At 48.6% G+C, this 20,340-nt stretch overlaps 1 protein-coding gene across 2 annotated transcripts in view; it reads right to left on the reverse strand.

Moving 5' to 3' along the window:
• Positions 1–377: 377 nt before the first annotated feature.
• The window catches only part of ARK2C (arkadia (RNF111) C-terminal like ring finger ubiquitin ligase 2C), a 53,531-nt gene continuing 33,568 nt past the window's right edge, over positions 378–20,340 (reverse strand). The window contains exons 2-9 of one of the 2 annotated variants that reach the window (XM_074532437.1): positions 14,261–14,570; positions 12,226–12,351; positions 7,502–7,631; positions 6,392–6,496; positions 5,788–5,883; positions 5,515–5,598; positions 4,598–4,704; positions 378–3,483 (exon numbers count right to left, since the gene is read on the reverse strand). In XM_074532437.1, coding sequence (XP_074388538.1) covers positions 3,366–3,483; positions 4,598–4,704; positions 5,515–5,598; positions 5,788–5,883; positions 6,392–6,496; positions 7,502–7,631; positions 12,226–12,351; positions 14,261–14,570 — 1,076 coding nt within the window. In that variant the 3' untranslated portion in view covers positions 378–3,365. The remainder of the gene's footprint in view (positions 3,484–4,597; positions 4,705–5,514; positions 5,599–5,787; positions 5,884–6,391; positions 6,497–7,501; positions 7,632–12,225; positions 12,352–14,260; positions 14,571–20,340) is intronic. The other variant, XM_074532438.1, reaches the window with a different exon arrangement.

Consider the following 20,340-nt stretch of genomic DNA (forward strand, 5'->3'; position numbering starts at 1 on the left):
GGGCTTTTGACACAATCTTGCACTAAAGGCATGCATTGCCCCTTGCAGTGGGGGCCTGCCGGGTGTTATTGCAGGGTCACACAAGCAGCAGCAGCAGCAGCAGCAGCAGCAGCAGCAGCATCACCAGAGGCATCAGGGACAGGGCAGTACCAAGAAACAACCAAAACGTTTTGGTTTATGCAGAGCGTCGTTAACCGCCTTCAATGCGCAAGGACGCAAGTGAAAGGATCACCAGAGTTTGATTATGAGTGCAAATAATATTCATATATATGTGCTAAACACAGTCACTATATTGCAGTTTTCCACTATGTCACAGCATACAGAATCAAAGGTTTGCATTTTTATGGAATGTATCCAAGGTAACAGCACCACAGTAATACAGTTTGTAATCACACACCCTGATTTTTTTCTCTTTTTTTTTTTTTTACTGTTTTTGACAAGATAAGCATTACCCCCCACATCCCCTGTTTAATTTTATTTTAAGTACCGATGCATGCAAAGCATTCCATTCCCAGAAACAATGCAAAAATGAGGTAATAGGAGTAATAAAAAAAATTAGTAGTAATTTCTAAATAAATAAATTATAATTAAATTGCAAAAAAACAACTATAAAAATAATTAAATTAGAACCCACAATATCTACAAGTTAGTCATAAATTATGATTGTTAAATATAAGGCATTTAAACTCACAAAACCCTGTAAACTATTGATGTTTTGTTTCTAGATTTTTTGTTGTTGTTGTTGATGTTTGTTTTGTTTTGTTTTGTTTTTAAACTCACGATCCTAACTCGCAACCTAGTTGTACAAATTATTTAAACACAAAGGAACCTGACACACTGATACAACTCCAGACACTGTAAATTCGCACGCACCTTGGGATCAGTCACTCACACGAGACCATGGGAGTTTGGTGCTTTTCTTCATCAAAGGTTTGCTTGTTTTTTTTTGTTTGTTTGGTTTGGTTTTTTTTTTCAGTTTGATCAATCTTTTTATTCTTTTTTTTAAAAACTGTGCTTGTTTATTAGGCAAATAGTAACACTTTCTCATAGGCTTTAAAAGAAAACACAGGGTCCAGAAGTGTTCCTCATTCCCTCCCCACCCAGTGGGGGTGTCAATCCCCCTGTTGCTCTCCCTGCTTCTCCCCCACAGGTCACACCTGGGCAGACCAAACCTGCAGAGTATTTTACCACCAAAACCTTTCTTTGCTTGTCATGGTATTAGTATTATTAGTATTATTTGTAATGCTGCTTCAATGCTGGTGGAGCAAGACCCATAGGTATCCATGGGCCACTCCCTGACCATGGACATCAGGGCTGGGACCACCACATTCCCCAAGAAGCTGTCACTTGTGCTGGGTGGCAAATGTGCCATAAAATCATGGAATGGCTTGGGCTGGGAGGGGCCTCAAAGCTCATCTTGTTCCAAACACCCTACCGTGGACAGGGACACCTTCCACTAGGCCTGGTCACTCCAGACCCCGTCCTGCCTGGCCTTTAGCACTTCCAGGGTTCTCTGGGCAACCAGGGCTTCCCCACCCTCATAGCCAAGAACTTCTGCCTTAGACATCTTCCCTGTATGTCACCATTTGTCTCCTTCCTCTCTCTCCCACCTGCTTTGGCACACAATGAGAGGCTCCTGCACCCTCACATGGGGCTTCCCTTCTTGTCTCTCCTCTCTCACTGGGGGAAAAAGTAAATCTCTGTGTGCCTCTGAGGTTGGTGTTTTCTAGTTACAGCTCATGAGAATCTTGCAGTTTCTCAGATGAAAGTTTATGACTGAATCTACTTGGGAGAGCATTTCTCTCCAGTGAAACATATGCTCAGGGGAGACAGAAATCATTCCCACCACACCAACATTTTCAATAGATTATGTTTCTAATTCCCCTGCTGCCTCTCTGCAGCTCCTTTCTCCCTTAGTATGAAAGAAAAAAAAAAAAGAAACAAAAAGAAAACTACAGGTTTTGGTTATGAATGTCGGTTTTCCCGAGGGTTTTCCGCCTGATCCCTGCGGTTGGCTGGCGTACTGAGGTCTTTTTTTTTTTTTTGTTTAGGGGGAGCATGGATTGCAACAGCTCACTCCTTTGGGTATTACCTCTTAATTCTGTTTTGAGTGTTAATGTGATTAAGTTTCATTTTAACAGCCACTGATTGCTCCGTGTGGGTACGGCCTGAAACGTGCACAGCAGCCCGCGAGGGCGCAGGGGCGCGCGCTTTGGGACAGGTCACGGCTCCCAAAAGTGGCAGCCCCATCTCCACCCTGCCTTCCCCTCCCACGACCAAGAGTTCGTGGTCTCAGCAGTGTCTTGTGAGCATCGAGTTCTCTTCTGCCCCCTTATCAAGAGATGCTTTGGCAATGGGAGGAGAGTCAACGTTTTGCGCCTCTCGGCGCCTTTGTCACGCCCCAAAGAGCAGCGGAAGGCGCCGTCTCCCGTAACCATCACTTTGGAGAAGTGCCGGCAAAGCCAACACGCCACACAGCTCACAGAAGAAAGCATCACGGACAATTGCAATCATGTAGACAGAACTTCCTTGGATTTTGATATGACAAGCTACTTTGTTAAATACAGAAAGCAAAGAAACAGCATCTACTCAAATACTGTGCTGCTACAGAAAGTGTCCAGCACCAGCAGACAAGCAGGAACGAAGCTTTTCCCTACTGCTTCGTTCATTTTATCCCCAATTTTTATTTTTATTAAGCTTCTCTAAATTTGCAACACACTGTAAATGCAAGGGAAAGAAGCACACGCGGCTGAGGCAAAGAGCACAAACCCTTCTGACTGTAAACAGGATTTTGCTTTTCCTCCCCTTTCCCCCACCCCAAGGATGGGGATATTTGACCTCTTTATTTCCCCTTCTGCAATGTATTAATCAGGCACCAAAATAAGGAATCTATGAAAAAATATTTGGTGCAAATTAGGTAACAGCAACATGTCCACCACAAGATGAGTAGGGCATCAAACACAACATTTCTTAAGCTAACATGCTCCAGCTGCCATCCATAGAAATAGCTAAAGGACCCCTAACATGTTTCTACATATTTGAGAGGTATATATACAATCCCCATAAAAAGCAGGATTGACAGGCCGGACTAACCACAACTAGTTCCTTCATATTCAACACTAAAATCTTCTGCAGCACAGGGTCTCTGAGCTCCGGGAATGCCAGCTCCCTTTCACTGGGCCTGTATCCTGCGTATATGTGCAACATCTCCTACTGCTAGATATTGTATCACCTCCTCCTTCTCCTCACTACCGTGCCTGCAGACTTCCCCTCTCAATCAAATGGCTCAGAAGGCAAAAAATTTCGCTGCAAGGGTGTATGGCCATACGACCTGGTAAGGAAAATGGTGTGTCCAGCCAGTCTTTTCAGCTGTCCGAGCCGAGCTGTGTTTCAATGTCCACCCTGCAGATCGGGCACTTCTTGCTGGTGGCCAGCCACTGGTCCACGCACACTTGGTGAAAGAGATGCATGCAGGGCAACCGCCTGCAGAGAGAAAAACACCACTGTTAGGGTGGAGGAGGTCCAAGGGAGCAAAAAGAGCTGAAAAACAGCATCTGGGGCTGCTTGGAACATGGGAAACATTCCTGTGGTGGTACCATTGCCACCAAGGTCCAGCAGCCTTTCCCAGCCATGCCAGTTCACACAGGGCAGTGGGCAGGAGACAGTGTCCTCCTTGGCCTATTAGAAATCCCCACACCATCCTGAATTGAGTTGCTCCAGTTATTAATTGTGCTGGCTGCTAATTTTTAACCTTTCAGGAGCAACGTTATACTCCAAAGCCTCTTAGCTCTTCATGGTTGTGTCACATTAGCAGTCAGGTGGGCCCACACTGTTCCTGCATGTGTGTCCCCAGGGAATCTGGTCACGTTTCACCTACATCACTTCTGCCATCATCATGTGTCACCCCTGTGATACAGGGAAACCTGGAACCACAAGAACCAACAGCAAAAGGATCAGGGCTTTTCTTGAGAATTTAAGGATGAGAAGAGAAGTAGTACTTCTCACCTGCAGTCCCTTCAGCCATGATAGTTCAGCCCCTTGCAATTTCTTGTCCCCATCCTCTGTCTCAAGCAGAGACTGGACCCAGTGAGCAGCCTGGGATGTCTGTTAGAGACAACTGGAGTTCTGTTGGCTGGGGATGGTTCTCTGTGACCATTGGGGCAAAGTAATCCTACTCATTCTACAATAAAGCAGCTGTGTCTTGGACACAAGCCCAGCTCTCCTGGACTTCTCACCAACACTGCTTTTTGTCATACTTTGGTCATCTGTCAGGCTCAGGTGTTGATGACCCCAAGCTGCAGATGGTTGTCAGAGATCAGTCTAACCTACCCTTCTCTGACACTTTGCCACCTGGCCAGCTGGCACAGCCTGGAAGCAGATGATCCAAACCCAGGGAACACTATAAAAACCTGGTCCTGTGCTGCCGCAAGGCTCTGCCTGTCTACGGGCTATATCAATGTCCATCTGTAAAGCATTTGGGTTCCCAGACCCCACAACAGCCCAGGTGAGTTTCCCAGGACAAGAACAGAGACATTAATCCAAATAGACACAACTCAGATGGCACTGAGAAGCAGAGGAGGGGATGGAAGGATCTCACCTGACGTCCTCTCCATCTTCAAGCATGGACAGACAGATTGTGCATTTCTCGTCGGTATCTGACTCCTCACCATCGTCTTGCTCAGCTTTGCCTTCCTGTGGTCTTCTCTGCAGCAAGATTAAAGACATTTGGTTAGACCTTGCCCTTCTAATGCTCTCCCAAGCCTGGGCAGTTGCAGGAAGATAAATAATGAGATCTCCATCTATCAGCCAGATCCTCCAGCTCGGGGAAGCCAGCCCAGCCAAAACAGCCAGCGAGACGTGTGTGGCACCAACATGCTGCAGGCTGGCATGTCTCCTCCTGAGGCTGGTGGCAGTGCCCCAAGGAGCAACCTGTCCTCTGCTGCCCTAATACAGCCCCCCACCACTTCCTTGCAGTGGGGGCGGCCCCATGGTCTCCTTTGCTGGAGGCTTCTCTGTGGGGAGACCCCAAACCTCATGGTGCCACCACTGCCAGGAAGGGCAGCCACTGTGCCCCACGCCAGCTTGGCCACTGCTGCACCACAGGGCCGTGCTTATCCTGCCAGCTGCCCCTTTTTCTCTTCCCCCACACATCCATTCCTATTCATATCCTTTTCCTGGGCTCACTGGAGATGCAATGAGAGACAAGTGCAGCAGGAGTTACCTCACTTCCAACCTGGGCAATGCGACATCCCTACCCTCCAGCCAGGAGTGACCGACACCAGGAACGACGACCCAGACAAGCATTCTTCCCAATTTCTACTGAGCACAACCCAAAAATGTGCCCATTTCCTCATGGGTGGGGAGGTCAGCTTCAACAGAGGAGACACCCTTGGTGAAGCCAGGGGAGAAGAAGGCTCCCTGGGACACAGAGCCCTCATGGGGCAGCGCCGCTGGCATGCAGAACGGGGCGGGTTTGCATGCACCAAGCCCCCTTGGTGGTGTGCACTTTCTTACCAGGTGCAGACAGGGGGGAAATTGCACCCGCTGGGTGGGAGAAGGTTGAGACCCTTTTGAAAATTTGGCCCGCAGCTTCCTAGCCTAGAAGTGAGAAACAGGCAGCTGAGCTACGCCACCGCTCCCGCCCCCGGGAGCCCCGCCAGAAATTACAGCACCCCTGCTGCAGTGGGACTGTGACCCACCAAAGTCCTTCCTGCTGCCTGCTCCGTGCCCACAGCCCCTGGCTGAGTGAGAGGGGCTGGCAGCCATGCTGTGCTCTGGGGCACTCACCTTCTTGTACTTGTGGGGGAAGGTGAATCTCTCGATGGTGTTCTGGACGGCGCCCCGGCTCACGCTGCCCAGCCTGTCCTCCAGCTGCAGCAGCTCCTGTGGCACAGGAACATCAGGAAAGTGCCATCCCCGCTGCTCCCACCACACAGCCATACCTGCTGGCAACTGAGGCTCCCTCCTGTCCTCTGCTCAATGGGAATGGCCGTCAACCCCACAACAACCATGCTGTAATGATGGATCTGATCCCTGGCACTTGGGGTAATAACTAAAAGGTTGAGGCAAAGAGCTGGATATCCAACATTTCACAAATTAGGGTGGGATTTGAGCTTCTGACAGGCTGGGAAACAAAGCTCCATATATCTGGAGCACTTTGTTCATAAATGAAAGGAGCCAGAGCCAACCCAAGCCAGACCCAGGCACCTTGGAGTAAACCATCTTTAACCAAACTCAACCCCATCACTTCCCAGCTGTTACTAAAATTGATGAAAGGCTCAATGCAACTGCCACACCACAAAAAAAACTGTCTTACAGCTTTATAGCAGAGCTTGCTTGCATAAATTCACAGCCCTTTAAAAATGAATAATTCCAGTCCCCAGATACATACTTCATAGCTCTCCCGCACAGCGGATGTGTGCCTGCTTGGGTTCAGTCCCTGAAGAGCAAGCAGCTGAAGCTGAGGGTAAGGGTAATTTCTGATTTCATGAACAACCTGAAAAAAGTGAGGGAGAAAAATAAAGCCACCTGTACACTTGCCTACAGAAAACCCTTGTGTGCCCTGATGTAAATCTAATGCTTGAAAAATTCAAATTAAAAGAGTAGATTGACATTTTCACCAATTTAAGCCTTTTGATAACAAAAAAATGAGGTTTTATCTAATACGTTTCCTAGACATGATACCTAAGAACGTGCAGCTCCTACAAAATAAACTGTTATAATAATTCCTATATCATCCATAGCATTGTAGTTCCAAACCCCCAACATGGATTAGATTACAATGAAATTTTATTTCATTTAAATGGGTGGATTTCTGTTCATTCAAGCTTTGATTGGGGTTTTTTTAAGGCTTGCTTTAGTACACAGGTGTCAGGGTCTGACCCAGCACAAGGGAAAAGTGTCCTCATGGGATTTCTGGGGCTGTTTTAAGGATTGGCAGTGTTTGGCATGACTTAGCTCCAAATACAGCACCCTGCTAAGAGAAGGGGTAGAAAAATACCCCAGTCAGCCTGTCTTCTCATCAATCCCACCTCCACCTGTGCAAGGTATCATGAAAACCTTTACAGGTGGCATCAGAGCTGACGTAGAGAGCAATGATTGATGAGGGATGGTCCTGGGGGCTGACACCAGGGAAGGCAGTCACCCACTGCCAGTCCTTCAGCACACAAAAAGTCCTGGGAGATCACAGTTCCTTCCAGTGTTGATTATATTATTAATATTAACTGCTGAGTCTCTCACATCCTGCCCATGTTTTGCAGACCAGCTTGTGAACGTGGTGCTGCAAGCAATGGACCGAATCCTTCCAGAACAGCTGAAGCTTTTCTTTTCTTTCTCTAACCCAGTGCAGTGATGCAACATTATCCTTTCAGACACTCCCTCCCACGGCCGGAGATAAGTGGGATTTGCAGCAGACAGGTGATAGAAAGATAGCAGCCTTTATTTTGACTGCTTTCTGGCAGACAATGCATAAAACATTTCTCAGTAAGAGCGTTTCACTTACCACCTGGGTTGAGGATGTGCTTCTGGGGAAGTGGTGCACCCGAGGAGTGGCCAGGTAATGCTGATAGGGCTGGGGCACCGGCCGGACCTGGAACTGGGCGTGAGTCAGCCCCGCGTCCACGCTGAGGTCCCTGTGGGCACCAGGAGGGAGACGGGGCTCTGAGTGCCTGGCTGTGCTCCAGGGGACTGCAGCAACCAGACCCCACTCTGGGAAATGTCCTCTGGGCTGCTCCTCACACTGGTATGGTATGGCTTGGCTTGGTTTGCCAGAGAGTTTCCTCCAGTTTGGGGAGTCATGGAGGGAGGGGTTGTTTCTATGCCCTCCCTGTGGGCACCAGGAGGGACACGTGGTTGTGAGTGCCTGGCTGTGCTCCAGGGGACTGCAGCAACCAGACCCCATTCAGGGAAACCTCCCTGCTGAGCTCTGGGCTGCTCCTCAGACTGGAGAGGTGGTACAGCTTGGCTTGACAGGGAGCTTCCTCTGTTTTGGGGTGTCATGGAGTGAGAGGTTGTTTCTATGCCCTCCCTATGGGCACCAGGAGGGACACGTGGCTCTGAGTGCCTGCTTGTGCTCCAGGGGACTGCAGCAACCAGATCCCACTCAGGGAAACCTCCATGCTGAGCTCTGGGCTGCTCCTCAGCCTGGCATGGCTTGGCTTGGCAGGGAGTTTCCTCCAGTTTGGGGAGTCACCCACCAGGCCACCATGAAGGAGTGAGGGGTTGTTTCTATGCCTGGTAGCATTTGAGTTATTTGGGGTCACAGTTGTGCAGATGCACCCTGCTAATTTCAGAGCAAGAGCATTTTGGTGGCTCAAAATGATACCCAGGTCTGCAACTCAACCTGGTCAGACCAGGATATTCCAGTGCTGCAAACTATTATAGTTTGTCTTGAATGTTTTTCAGGAATACAGTTAATTACTCAAGGGACTCAAAAATTGTGGCTTTAGAAGCTTCTGGTAGCTTTTAGAAGCTCAATGGGCACTGTCTGTGGGGTTTTTGATGTGCCTGTGCTCTCCTTAGAGGTCTCCCGGCCCAGATCATGGCAAGACTTGGGGAGTCAAAGGACACTGTGCCTTGCCTGAATCCAGCCTCAGGGTGGGGAGGCTTTGAGGTGTGAGGGTGGGCAGGCCTTGGCCCAGGGTGCCCAGAGCAGCTGTGGCTGCCCCTGGATCCCTGGCAGTGTCCCAGGCCAGGCTGGATGGGGCTGGGAGCAACCTGGGACAGTGGAAGATGTCCCTGCCCATGGCAGGGGGTGGAACAAAATGATCTTTGAGGTACTGTCCAACCCAAACCATTCTGGAATTCTATGATTCTATGAACTCCAGAACTATGATTTTTGCAAAAACATATTTTAAGGTTTTAAGAAATGGAAATCAAAAGCCCTTGGATGAGGCAGCTGGAGGAGAAGATGAAACAAAACTAGAGGGCAAACACCAACAGAGCAAGACATCCCTGGTGGCCCTGCTTGCCTGAACACAGCCTGGCCCAGGCGAGCAGAGATGGAGCTCAGCTTGGTGAATCTGAGTACTGTCATCCTCCACAAAATTAACCCAGCTCAATCCCTGGACTTGTCATAACCAAGATGCCATCAAACAACACAGCTCTGCTCAATCCAACACACAGGGACAAACTACAACCCCACCACTACCACACCATGTGGAGGGAGTGGGAGGGGGCCTATGCAGCATTTCCATCTCTAATCCAATTAGCTGATTCCCATTCTCTCCAGCCTGAGAGTCTCTTGGCAAACGAGTGCTTTGAACATCATTCACTTTATCATCATTTCAAAATCCGTTGCTCTAATAACAACTGTCTTCACATTTCCCAAAGAAAAGCTAATTAAAGGGTGGCTTCCCATTTCAGCCTCCAACTTCTCCTCCCCTTCACAGAGGACAGCAGCAGTGGGTACCACACCTCCTTGGGAGCAGCCCAGATGTGTCCTCCAGCAGCTGTGAAACTGCTTGCACCAACCAGAGGATGGGGAACTGAAGGGAGAGTAGATGCAGAAATCCTTCATCCAGAACAGCCTGTGCACTAGGCAGCAGCACCAGTGCTCTAGAACTCCATAATACCCACACCAAGCTGGATGTAATGACTGTCATGGGTCCCTTCCAACTCAGGATATTCTGTAATTCTATGATTCTACATTGAGGCCAGGAGAGGGACTACCTTTGCTGGCCCTGTGTTAGCCATGTGCTAGACAGACAACACCTGGCAGAGGATGAAACACAGCAGGCAACTGGCAGGAACACAACCAGGGGGAGAATCCACAGATCTTGGCACTTTCTAGCTCCTGTGTTCCAATTTTGGATATTTACCCAATTGCTTAAGGTTGTTCCCAGGTTGATGGAGGGCTCAGTTGGAAATCAAGAGGCTTTGGGTGCATTCTCAGCCCTGACACCTTCTTGATGCATGACCTTGATCCACTTTCTCTCTGCCTCCCCATGTTCCCTGTCTATTAAATAGATGTGGCAATTCATGGGGTGCTTTGAAATCAAGGACTGAGAACATCTCTCAGAGGTGAATGGTCATTATTAAACTGCACAGGTAATTGCGGTAAGAGGGCTGCTGAACTGCTTGTGCATCTAGAGACTTAAAATCAGACCTTGAGGTTCCTGAGGTGATGCTTTGGGTCTACAGATGTGTCCAAAGAAGAACATGGCACAGAACAGTGTTTTCCCAGGGTTTGGGGCTGAAGAAGCAGAGCACACTTGCTGAAGGGGAATGGAACTAACCATCACTTTCTAGCCCATGCTACAGGAACAAGTGTACAGCATCCTGGTGCTCAGGTGCAAGGTCCAAGAGCTGTGATGCTTGTGGTAAATGGGCTGCCAGCAAACAGCCAAGGAGTGAAGGACAAACACCAAATAAAACATGTAGGATGGTCATCACTGCATGTGTGTGCAGATGATTTAAGGAACCAAATGGGAGTTTGTTTATTCTTCACCAGAAGATTTCAGTTGGCGTTGGACTGTCTGAGACAGCCTCAGATCTTTCCTCCATCCCCACTTGCACCTCCTGTGGCAGCACCCACCACCTGCAGCCTGAGAAAACCCTGCTGCTGCTGCTGCTGCTCATCCAGGGGTAACACATGAGAGGGGAGCTTTTGTATTTGTCACTGGGCAAAACTCTTTGTGTGCCCCAAGGGAAAGTGAGTCACCCAAACATATGCTCCCCGTGTATGGCTCCTGTCACCCCCACTCCCTGGGGTTTGTAAGGCTGTGGAGCAACAGAGGGGAGGAAAGGAGGGAGGGAGAAGGCACTTGGTGATGCTTTATCAGATACTTCTAATGATCATAATTAAGCACTCTGAGCTGAAAGAGAGGCAGAAAGAATTGCTCTATCCAGATGGTACATGAACTGCTTTGCAAACCAATCCGAAAAATGTCATCCCGACCACATTCAGCCCACAGGAGTGCCAATAATGGGAACACCTGAGAAGAAAATTGCAGAAGGATGTGGTCATATTTTAGATTGTGTATTATGCACTGAAGGGGGGAAAAAGGCAACAAGCCTGGGTTAAAAGGACTTTTCATTTGCAGAGTGGAGTGCTCAGATGTTAGGAAATGCCATCATTAAGACTTCCTGGGCCATTTTATTCCAGTCCTCTTGTGCAAACACATTGCGATTGTCTTTAATTACAAGTTCACATGCTATTTTTTCCATTCAGTGCACAGAATGGACTTTGCTCAGCTTACAAGAAGCTACTCAGAAGAATGTTTTTATTTTCTCATTCTTTTGACCAGGTTACCATACTTTATTAACTGTTCAAGGGCTCTCAACCTGCTCTGAAAATGAAATGAACTTGCAAAGCCTTTCCAGGGTATTAAACACTGCAATTGGAGAATGATGAACAAATCTCCATTCATACCACCCTGCATGGCAGGGTAGTAAGGTGCTCCCTAATTTGGACCACAGAAACTATTATGGCCACTGGGTTTTGAGTGCCTGAAGGACAGCAAAGGGTCTAGTTCAGGCAGACAGTGGTCTACAGGAAAAAAACACCCTCTGTGCCCTACAGCACAAAGAGCAACTTGGGAGAATTAATGCTTGGCTTCACTATTAATCTGTAGGTGAAAAGTTATGAGCAACAACAATGGAGTGTGCCTAAAGGGGGGCAATGGAGCTGGGGAAGGGAATGGAGCACAAATCTAATGAAGAGAAACTCAGGGAGCTGGAATGGGGCTCAGCCTGGAGAAAAGGAGGCTCAGGGGGGACCTCGTGGCTCTGCACAACTCCCTGACAAGAGGGGACAGCTGGCAGGGAACAGGATATGCTCCCAGGGAACAAGGGACAGGAGGAGAGGGAATTGCCTCAAGTTCTGCCAGTGGAAGTTTAGATTGCCTGCTAGGGAAAATCTCTTCATCCAAGGAGCTGTCCAGCCCTGGCACTGCTGCCCAGGGCAATGCTGGAGTCCCCACTCCTGGAGGGATTTAAAAGCCATGTTGATGACCCATGCCTTGGGAATGGTTGGTCTTCACAGTCTTAGAAAGCTTTTCCAACCTAAATGATCCTATGATTTGCTTATATAGGAGGCTTTCACACTCTCACAGACCTGTCAGAGATGAGTTTTCCCATTGCACACTCCCCACACCATAACCACTGAGCTAGCTCCTTAACTTTCACCAATGCCGCAATCCCTGGTGGCATTCCCCAAAACCCACAGCCTTCCCAGGACTTTTAAAACACCTCATTGGGTGCAGCAGTGAAATGGGGATCACTCACCAGTCCGTGCCCTCTGCCAGATACCTGGGCTGGGGGCCCATGGGTTGTGGAGTCTGCAGTTGGTGGCTGAAGTCGAAGCTGGGGTGTAGGCGGTGAGGCTGGACAGACATGCGCTCTTGGGCCCGCCTGCGGGAGGAGAGCAGCAACAGGCAGGGTCAGGCACACCTGGGCACTGCAATTCCTGCCAGGAACCCACGGGCAGCCCCCAGAGGCTGGGCTTGTGGACAGGTGTCCAAAGCCAAGCACTCCAGGCAGGTGTAAGGGGAAGGGAAACCCAGGGCTGTTGTTCCCTCACGGCCACCACGCAGCAATCTGCTCTCAGGCCCTGTGGCACTCAGATAGGCTCAGTTTGCAGGAGATGCTATTTGCTGGCAATGTGCAGAGAAGGAGGGGAAGCCAAAAAACTTCTCAGCATCTCTGTGCAGTTTGCACTATTTCCTTTTCTGCTGCAGTCAGCCCCATAAACAACACACAAAGTAAAACGTGCCCCTGCTCCAGCTGTGATCCATCATCATAAAGAAGCTGCAGGTTGTCTCGTCTCCTGTGCAGTCCATAAACTCCTGGGGAACCTCATTCATAACCAGATTACTCACGAGTGACTGAAAGCAGAATTTACTCTCACTGGCCTTTGCCAACATTTCTTTGGATGATGGACACGCCAGGCTGGGTTCCAGGTCCTTCTCCCTCTGCTCTGCTGCCATTGCAGGCAGGGAAAAGAAAGTGCTAGAAAATACAGCAAGGTTTTTCTAGGGATTTGAGTCTCATGATTATTGCTTGTTTGAACTACTCAGGGGAAGAGCGTGTGCTGCTGGATCAGTGTCCACATTTGGCAAGAGACAAGGAGGATGCATAAGCAGGATTTGCATTACAGACAGGCTCCTACCCTTTGCTTGCGACCAGTGGAACCATTACATAGAAAATCTTCAGGAAAAACTAGGGCAAATGAAGCAGGGGACTGCCAGGTAAATAACTTTTCATGCAGCCTCAGTTCAGAGCTTCGCTCTCAAAGGCATAACTCATATTCCCATTACTGGGACATCCTGCCCCACGCCTGTAAGGGTTCTGACATCCTGCTCCACTGCAGCTTTCAGACACAAGCACTGGGACTGGGCAAGAGGTTCCTGCCTTCTTCCACCCTACAGCCCACTTGCAAACACAACACTGACATCATTTACCAAAGCAGGTTCTGCATGGAATTGTGCTCTGTGCTTTTATTTCAATTCAGCTTATGACTAAGAGATAAACACTTGTATCATCAATTTCTCAGCCTGGAACATACTTGCTACCCAATTATTAGCTAATCATTAAATCCACCTAAAATCCAGTTTATGCATAACAAAACAATGATGAGAAAAACGCACAATTTTCAGACAGAAAGGACATAGAAAGAAAGGGTTTTCTATCCATAGCATTCTTTCCAAATGAAGCATCATTGCAAAGTCTCATCCTCTGATTCTTGATCCATGGGTACAACCCACAAATAGCTTCCATATGTTTCCAAAAAAAATCACTCCTCTCTTGAGAAACACAATCAAGACAAGGCCAGGCATCCATTTCCATCTCTGCTGAGTTACAGCAATTCTCTCTGCATTTGTCAGCTCAGTGTGGATTTAGGATGCTCTCTGTGACAGAGTGTGCTGCAGGTCAGTGGCACCATTCCCTCACAGAGACAGAAACCCTGAGCAACCCTGAGCAGCACGACCTCCATGTGTACGACCTGATGAGGCAGGTGGGCATGCATGGGTTTGAAACAGCACCTGTGAGGATGCAGCTCATGCACACAGAGACTGGAAAGGTCCCCAGCAACACCACCGTGATTCTCCCAGGAGTGACAATAATGGGATACACCAGATGGGCACAGCGGGATCCCCACAGGAAGGGCGCACCTTCAGGTGCAGCCTGCCCTTCAGGTGAGTTCATTTTCAGCACACACAGGTGAGCTGGAGACGAAAACCCCACCCCACCAGCGTGGCTGTGGCTCCGCAGGCAACGCGCAGCCAGCGTGGCCTCTCCACATCCTTGGGGATGCCCTTACCTGGGATGGGGCATGAGCCGGCGGTGCTGCGCCTCGAGGAGCTGCTGCTGGAGGAGGTATTGCTGGTGAAGCGCCTGAGGTAGGAAGGGGGGCCCGGCCACGTCCTGGAAGGGCAGGGCGGGCACGGGCGGCAGGGGCTGGTGCAGGGCGCCGCTGTGCTGGTGCGCGGGGGCCATGTGGGGAGCCAGCCCCGGCTGCGGCTGCACCGCGTGAGGCAGGGCGAAGTCGGCCGAGAGCTGAGGCTGGGGACCCAGGTGGAAGTGCCGGCAGGAGGTAGCATGGGGATGCTGAGACCTTTGAAAGGGAGCACCTGGAAGAGAAGAGCACACGGCGGTCACTGATGTATTTTCTGAAAAATCTCTTCGCCGGGATGTTTTCTCCTGAGAAGCTTCAGCTTTTTTCTCCTGAGAAGCTGGGAAGCTTCAGCTTCTCCGTGTTTTGCTCCTTTGGAATGTGATTTGGAGAATTGCTTACCCAACATGTGAATTGCTTTTAATTAATAGCCAATCACAGCTATGTCAGGCTCTCTGAGTCAGTCACGGGTTTTTTATTATCCTTCTTGGCTAGCCTTCTGATGTCTCCTTTCTCTTTCTTTAGTACAGTTTTAGTATATCATTGTCTTTTAATATAATATAATATCATAAAATAGTAAATCGAACTTCTGGGAACTTAGGAGCCAATTCTCATCTCCCACCTCATCCTGAGACCCTCAACAACACCACAAAAATTAATAACCGTACACAGAGGTCATAGGGGCCAGCAGTGGTCAGGACAGAGCACCACCCAGGAAAAGAGTTGGACAAACAGCTGTCACTCTCCACTTGCAAAAGGTTTGTAAAAAAACACAAGTAAAAGGGAACAAGTTAAAGCTGATTACAAGAGTGCTAGTTTTGACTAATGGTGTTTCTTATCCAAGAAAATGCTGGAGCCAAAACGTAGGTTTGGGTTCAAAGTCTTATTTTGGCTCCAAGTTGAAGTGTATGCTGATGAAAACTGCTTTGAGCTTGTTTTGGCTTTCCTGTCTTAAGCAGAAAAAGAAAAAAGTTTTAACAGAGCCTTTGGAGATAGAAAAGGGAGTGATGGTTTTAAACAAAAAGAGAGGAGACTCAGCCTAGATAAGAGGAAGACATTTTTTTGTGCTGGGAGTGTTGAGGCCCTGGCACAGATTGCCCAAAAAAGACATGGATGCATCCTCCTTGGAAGTGTTTGAGGCCAGGTTGGATGAGGTTTGGAGCAACTTTGCCTAGTGAGAAATGTTCCTGCCCATGGCCGTGGGGTTGGACTAGATTAATTTTAAAGGTCCTTTCCAATATAATCCATTCTGTGATATAGACTCAAACACTCTAGAAAATGAAATAAACAACAAAACCTGTTTTCTAAAATATTTGGGTTCTGTATATTATCTCACAGAAATTTTGAGTGTTTTCCCTGAATTGCAGACTTTTCCTGCAAGTCATTTCCTTGTCTCTCTAAAACTGTCTCATAGGCAAGGAAATAATCTCTGCTGTAAAAATCTTCCTCACACTGACTTCAGGACATGAGTGAGACAACATCCCCCTCTGAAAGCAGGGATGGAGGCCCTGTGTGTTTGCTGAGATCCTTCAACAACCCATCTTCATGGGCTGCAGGCAGGGAGAGAGCAGCTGCTGGAAACACAACATGGAATGCTATGGGACCAGCCATGAAGCTGATGGGAATGAGGGAGAAATGAGGTGTGAAAGATATCCATAGTGGAGGCGTTTTGCAAAACATCTGGCACTGGCTTGCACCGTGCTCAAGATCCCCGCTTGGACAGGCCCTTGGCCCACTCTGGCCTGTTAATTCCTACATTCCTGGAGCATTTACAGGCGCTATGTAAAACCTCTGGCTCTTTAACTGGGGAAAGAGTCAATTCAGAAATGAAGGATGGGACTCGACTGAGGCTATTAGAGATGCATCTTTGCTGAGGATAAACCCCAGGATGGGACACCTGCCTTTTTGCAGTGTTTTGAGCACCCCATCGTCTTCTTTCTGTTTTAATCTTTGTGAATGGTACAAAACATCCCAGAACAACAGCACCAAGAGAAACTATTTCATCCCAAAGCACAAGCATGTACATCATGCCTTCTTCACCCAGATCCCTCCTGCTCAAATCTCCCTGGCAGGCAGGGCCAGTCCATCACAGCAGCTCAGGGAGTCCTGAGCAAGCCAGATGCCAGCAGGAGAAACAACAGGAGAGGGCCTGTCAGAAATGGATAGGTTTGCAAAACTGTGCATAATTACACACAGCACCTCTTAAATGCAAACTAATCCTCCACAGTGCCCCTCCGAGAGAGAGCAGGTTACACAATATGTGCCACCCACAGCAGTGCTTCTTGAGGTGATAATTTCCCCTGCTGTCAGATAACAGCATGATTCGGCCACGATATTAATTAAAGCCAGAGGTGGTGGGATCAGACCTGCTGCTCCTCAATGACAGAGCTGCAAACCCAGGCCAAAGAGCCACTCACATACCCTGTTTCCCTGCAAGTTGTATTTGTTGCTGGTGGCCTGGCCCAAATTCACCACAAAGAGGTAAAAGCTGCATAATGAATGGGAATCCTGCACTTCCCCTGGCCCATTCTTGGAGGGAATTGTGAGGCGAAGCCTCTTGGCTGCTGTGAGGAGCTCGTGGTGAATTGCTCAGCCTCTGAGGGCTGTGTGCTCTCCCAGGCTGCAGCAGGTCACATGTAAACCATTGTGCAGGCCTGGAGACAAGGTGTGAGAGCAGGTGAAAGTGCCAAACCCTCTGCACACACCAACACTCCAACCTGTGCCACCACGCTGAGGTTCAGCTGAATTCCAGACAAAAATGCCTTAGGGCCATACCAGACATTGAAACCCAGCAAGACTCCCCCACATTTCCTAGGACACGTTCTTATCTAGCACATAAGTGAAGCAGAGAAAGCCTGTCTCTCATCTCCTGTGACTCTCTTGTCTCTCGATGCCTGGTATAACCTCAGCCCTTGATTCCCAGCTTTTACTGAGTTGTGGGAGCCCTTAATTCAGTTAAATCTCTGGAGGGCCTTTGATGCCAGAGCCATGGTGAACTAGAGAGCACCAGGTAGGCAGATCAGCTGGTCATGGTTTTGATTTGGATTTTGCTTCTCATACAAAGAGAGTCCTTGAGAGGAACTCAGTCATGCACTTTCCCAAGGTCCAGAACAAACAAACTTTATCTGTGGTATGTGTGCAGGAAGATACATAGAGCTAACCTATCTGAAAGCAAAAGCCTAACTCATTTTGTTCTGGTACAGAGTCAATTAGCCTTCTCTGTAGGAACTAATTAATTAAATAAAGCATTTTTCAGTATTTTTTGCTAGTGCCTACTGGTGCAGTGATGCATTTCTCTTCATTGGAATAACACCGTCAAGATGTGACCGCAACCATATGATTAAATAAAACCCATCAATTTGTCTTAACATAACACATTACCCTACGTAGTAATTGTTCATTCTCTTCAACTAATCCAATTGCTGATGAGGATTTTTACAGCAAAGCAAAGACTTTGGGGAATACTTCAGCAATCCTATGCTTATTAGCAGTTATCCAATTACACTGCTGGCATAACCAAGCCAGTCTGCAAAACAAAGAGCCAGTCCTCACTAAGCAGGGTGCTGGTGAGCCCCAGAAAGCCCTGGCAAACTAATAACAGCTCAAAACAGAAGATTACATTTTAAAGCTAGTTGGTTTTGAGTTTACCTTCTCCTGCTCATTGCATCTAGATGCAAAGGGCCCTGGTGGGGGTTGCTTTCCCAGCCCACATTTTGGTCTGGTGTACACAAGGTAAATGCAGTGTCACCCTGCAAACATGAGCTGAGCATCCTTGTCCAGGTAGCTCACCACAATCAACACCAAAAGCAGGCACTCATCCCTTTGAATTCCACAGAGGTTCACACATTAGCAGTGTCAGGGAATCACAGGATTGTTAAGGCTGGAAGAGTTCTCCAAGATCAGAGAGTTCATTAACCCAGAGTCCTCATGTTCAACCCTTGCCCCCAGGTGCCACATTCACATGACTATTGAACACTTCCAGAAGTGAGGAATCCACCACTTCCCTGAATGCCTCCTCCAGAGCCAGACCACACTTTCTGTGAAGAAACTTTTCCCAATATTCAACCTAAACCTCTCCTGGAACAGCTCAAGGCCATTTCCTCTCTTTCTATCCCTCGTTCCCTGGGGGCAGAGCCCGACCCCCACCTGGCTGCCCCCTGCTTTCAGGGGGTTGTGGAGATCCAGAAGCTCTGTTCGTGATTACTTTGCTAGCACAAAGTCTTCTCCCTCTTTTCCAAGCCACAAGTGTGGTCCTAGATAACACTTGCATTGACACCAACAAGCATAAGCATTGCCCATAAGATACTGCAAGAAAATTGAATTCACGGATTTAATCTGCTTTTTGCCTGGATAGCAATGTCTGCCACAGCAGAGACTAATCCATGACTAAACCGAGTCCTGATACCACATTCCAGCTTTTGTTTTCACTCCCCACTGCAAGGGCAGAGCTGACACTTCCATTAGCCAAGCTTTGGGGACACATCCACAGCAAAGACAATGAGGAGGCAAAGTGTGCCTATCATGCTCCAGGATCCTAATTCCCCATCTCCTGCCCAGTGGTGCCCACGTGAAGGCAATGTTGCTCTGGGATCAGCAAGGCAGAGACTTTCCTTCAGCTTAATGAACTCAAGTTTTTGTCCCCATATCATAGAAGGATTCTCCTCCTCCATTGGGGTACTTTGATTTTGGAGGAAGAGAGATTAGCCAGATCTTGGATGTTTTTATGGGCTCACCCTCCATGTCCAAACACCTGCATTCTGCAGCCCAGGAGACAATCACAGAATCCCAGGATTAAGGCTGGAAGGACCACTGGAGATCATCTAGTCCACTCCTCCTGCTCAGGCAGGGTCCCTAGAACACATTTCTCAGGATTTTGTCCAGCTCTTTAATATCTCTAGGGAAGATTTTCAGGGAAGTCCACAGAGGCAAAATAAAGTCCTCACCAGCCCTAGAGAGGTTTTTGACCCAAGGCCAGCCTGGAAACACCTTTTGCTGTGCCAGCCTGCTGGTTGGGATGAGAGAACCAGCCCCTTCCATGAGGGTCACTGGCATGCTCCTGGTGCCTTGAGTAATTCCAGCTGCCCTTGTCTGGTGCTCTGGAAAACTGATTTACCTGGGATCACTGTCAGGCTGCCCACCAGCCAAAAACCATTTTGTTGTCCTGATGGTGCTTCCTTGCATTTAAATGCTGTTGCTGTAGCAGATGATGACAGCTCAGAGCAACATCAGATCAGCGGCTCTGAGATGAGCAATGCATCACATCTGTGTCAGCAAAGCAGGTGATTATTTGCTCCAGTCTTGGGCAGTTTTCCTTTCACAGGTTGAGGCCAAATGTCCTCAAAATGCCCCCAGATGCCCACACACCCACCTAAGCTCCCAGCCGGGACAGCACTTGTTGCCATATGCTCAGCTAAGCCACAGAGATAGCTAATGCCTGAATCTAGATAATCCAGCTCTAAAAGGTGCTTTGCAACCTTAGAATTTGTGATAATACATGGATACTGAGACAGGATCTGCTGGAGAAATGAATCATGTCTTGGGCCAGCCAGGCTGTCTGTGGGGTGGGAAAGAGAGCTGGGTGGTTCTCTGGCCTAACTGGGGACAAGTCTGACCCAAAAGAGGCTGTGGCATTTTGTGATGGTGTAGGGCCATATGGCCAGGGATGCCCTTGGGTGACCACCACCAACATGTTCCTGCTTTGTGTAATGCTCTGCTGGTTGCTGCTTCCAGTCCCACTCATCTTCTTTGACCACATCCTAAAGCCAAGTTCAGCACCAGGGATCAACAGGATCAGCACTTGGGTGATTCCTGCCACTCACAGACCATGTCAGTGGCTGCCCCAGCTGGCCTGGCTCTCCTCTGCTGCTGTGAAGCTGCAGCTTCATGCTGTGATGCTGAAAAGCTGCTGTGGAGCTGGTCTGTGTGACACCCCACTGCTCTGGGCCTCTGCAGCCTGCAGTACACCCCACAGATACCCAGGTCTGCAATCGCACAATCACACAATCACA

This window comes from Zonotrichia albicollis, chromosome Z (genome assembly GCF_047830755.1).
Source record: "Zonotrichia albicollis isolate bZonAlb1 chromosome Z, bZonAlb1.hap1, whole genome shotgun sequence".
NCBI classification, from domain to species: domain Eukaryota; kingdom Metazoa; phylum Chordata; class Aves; order Passeriformes; family Passerellidae; genus Zonotrichia; species Zonotrichia albicollis.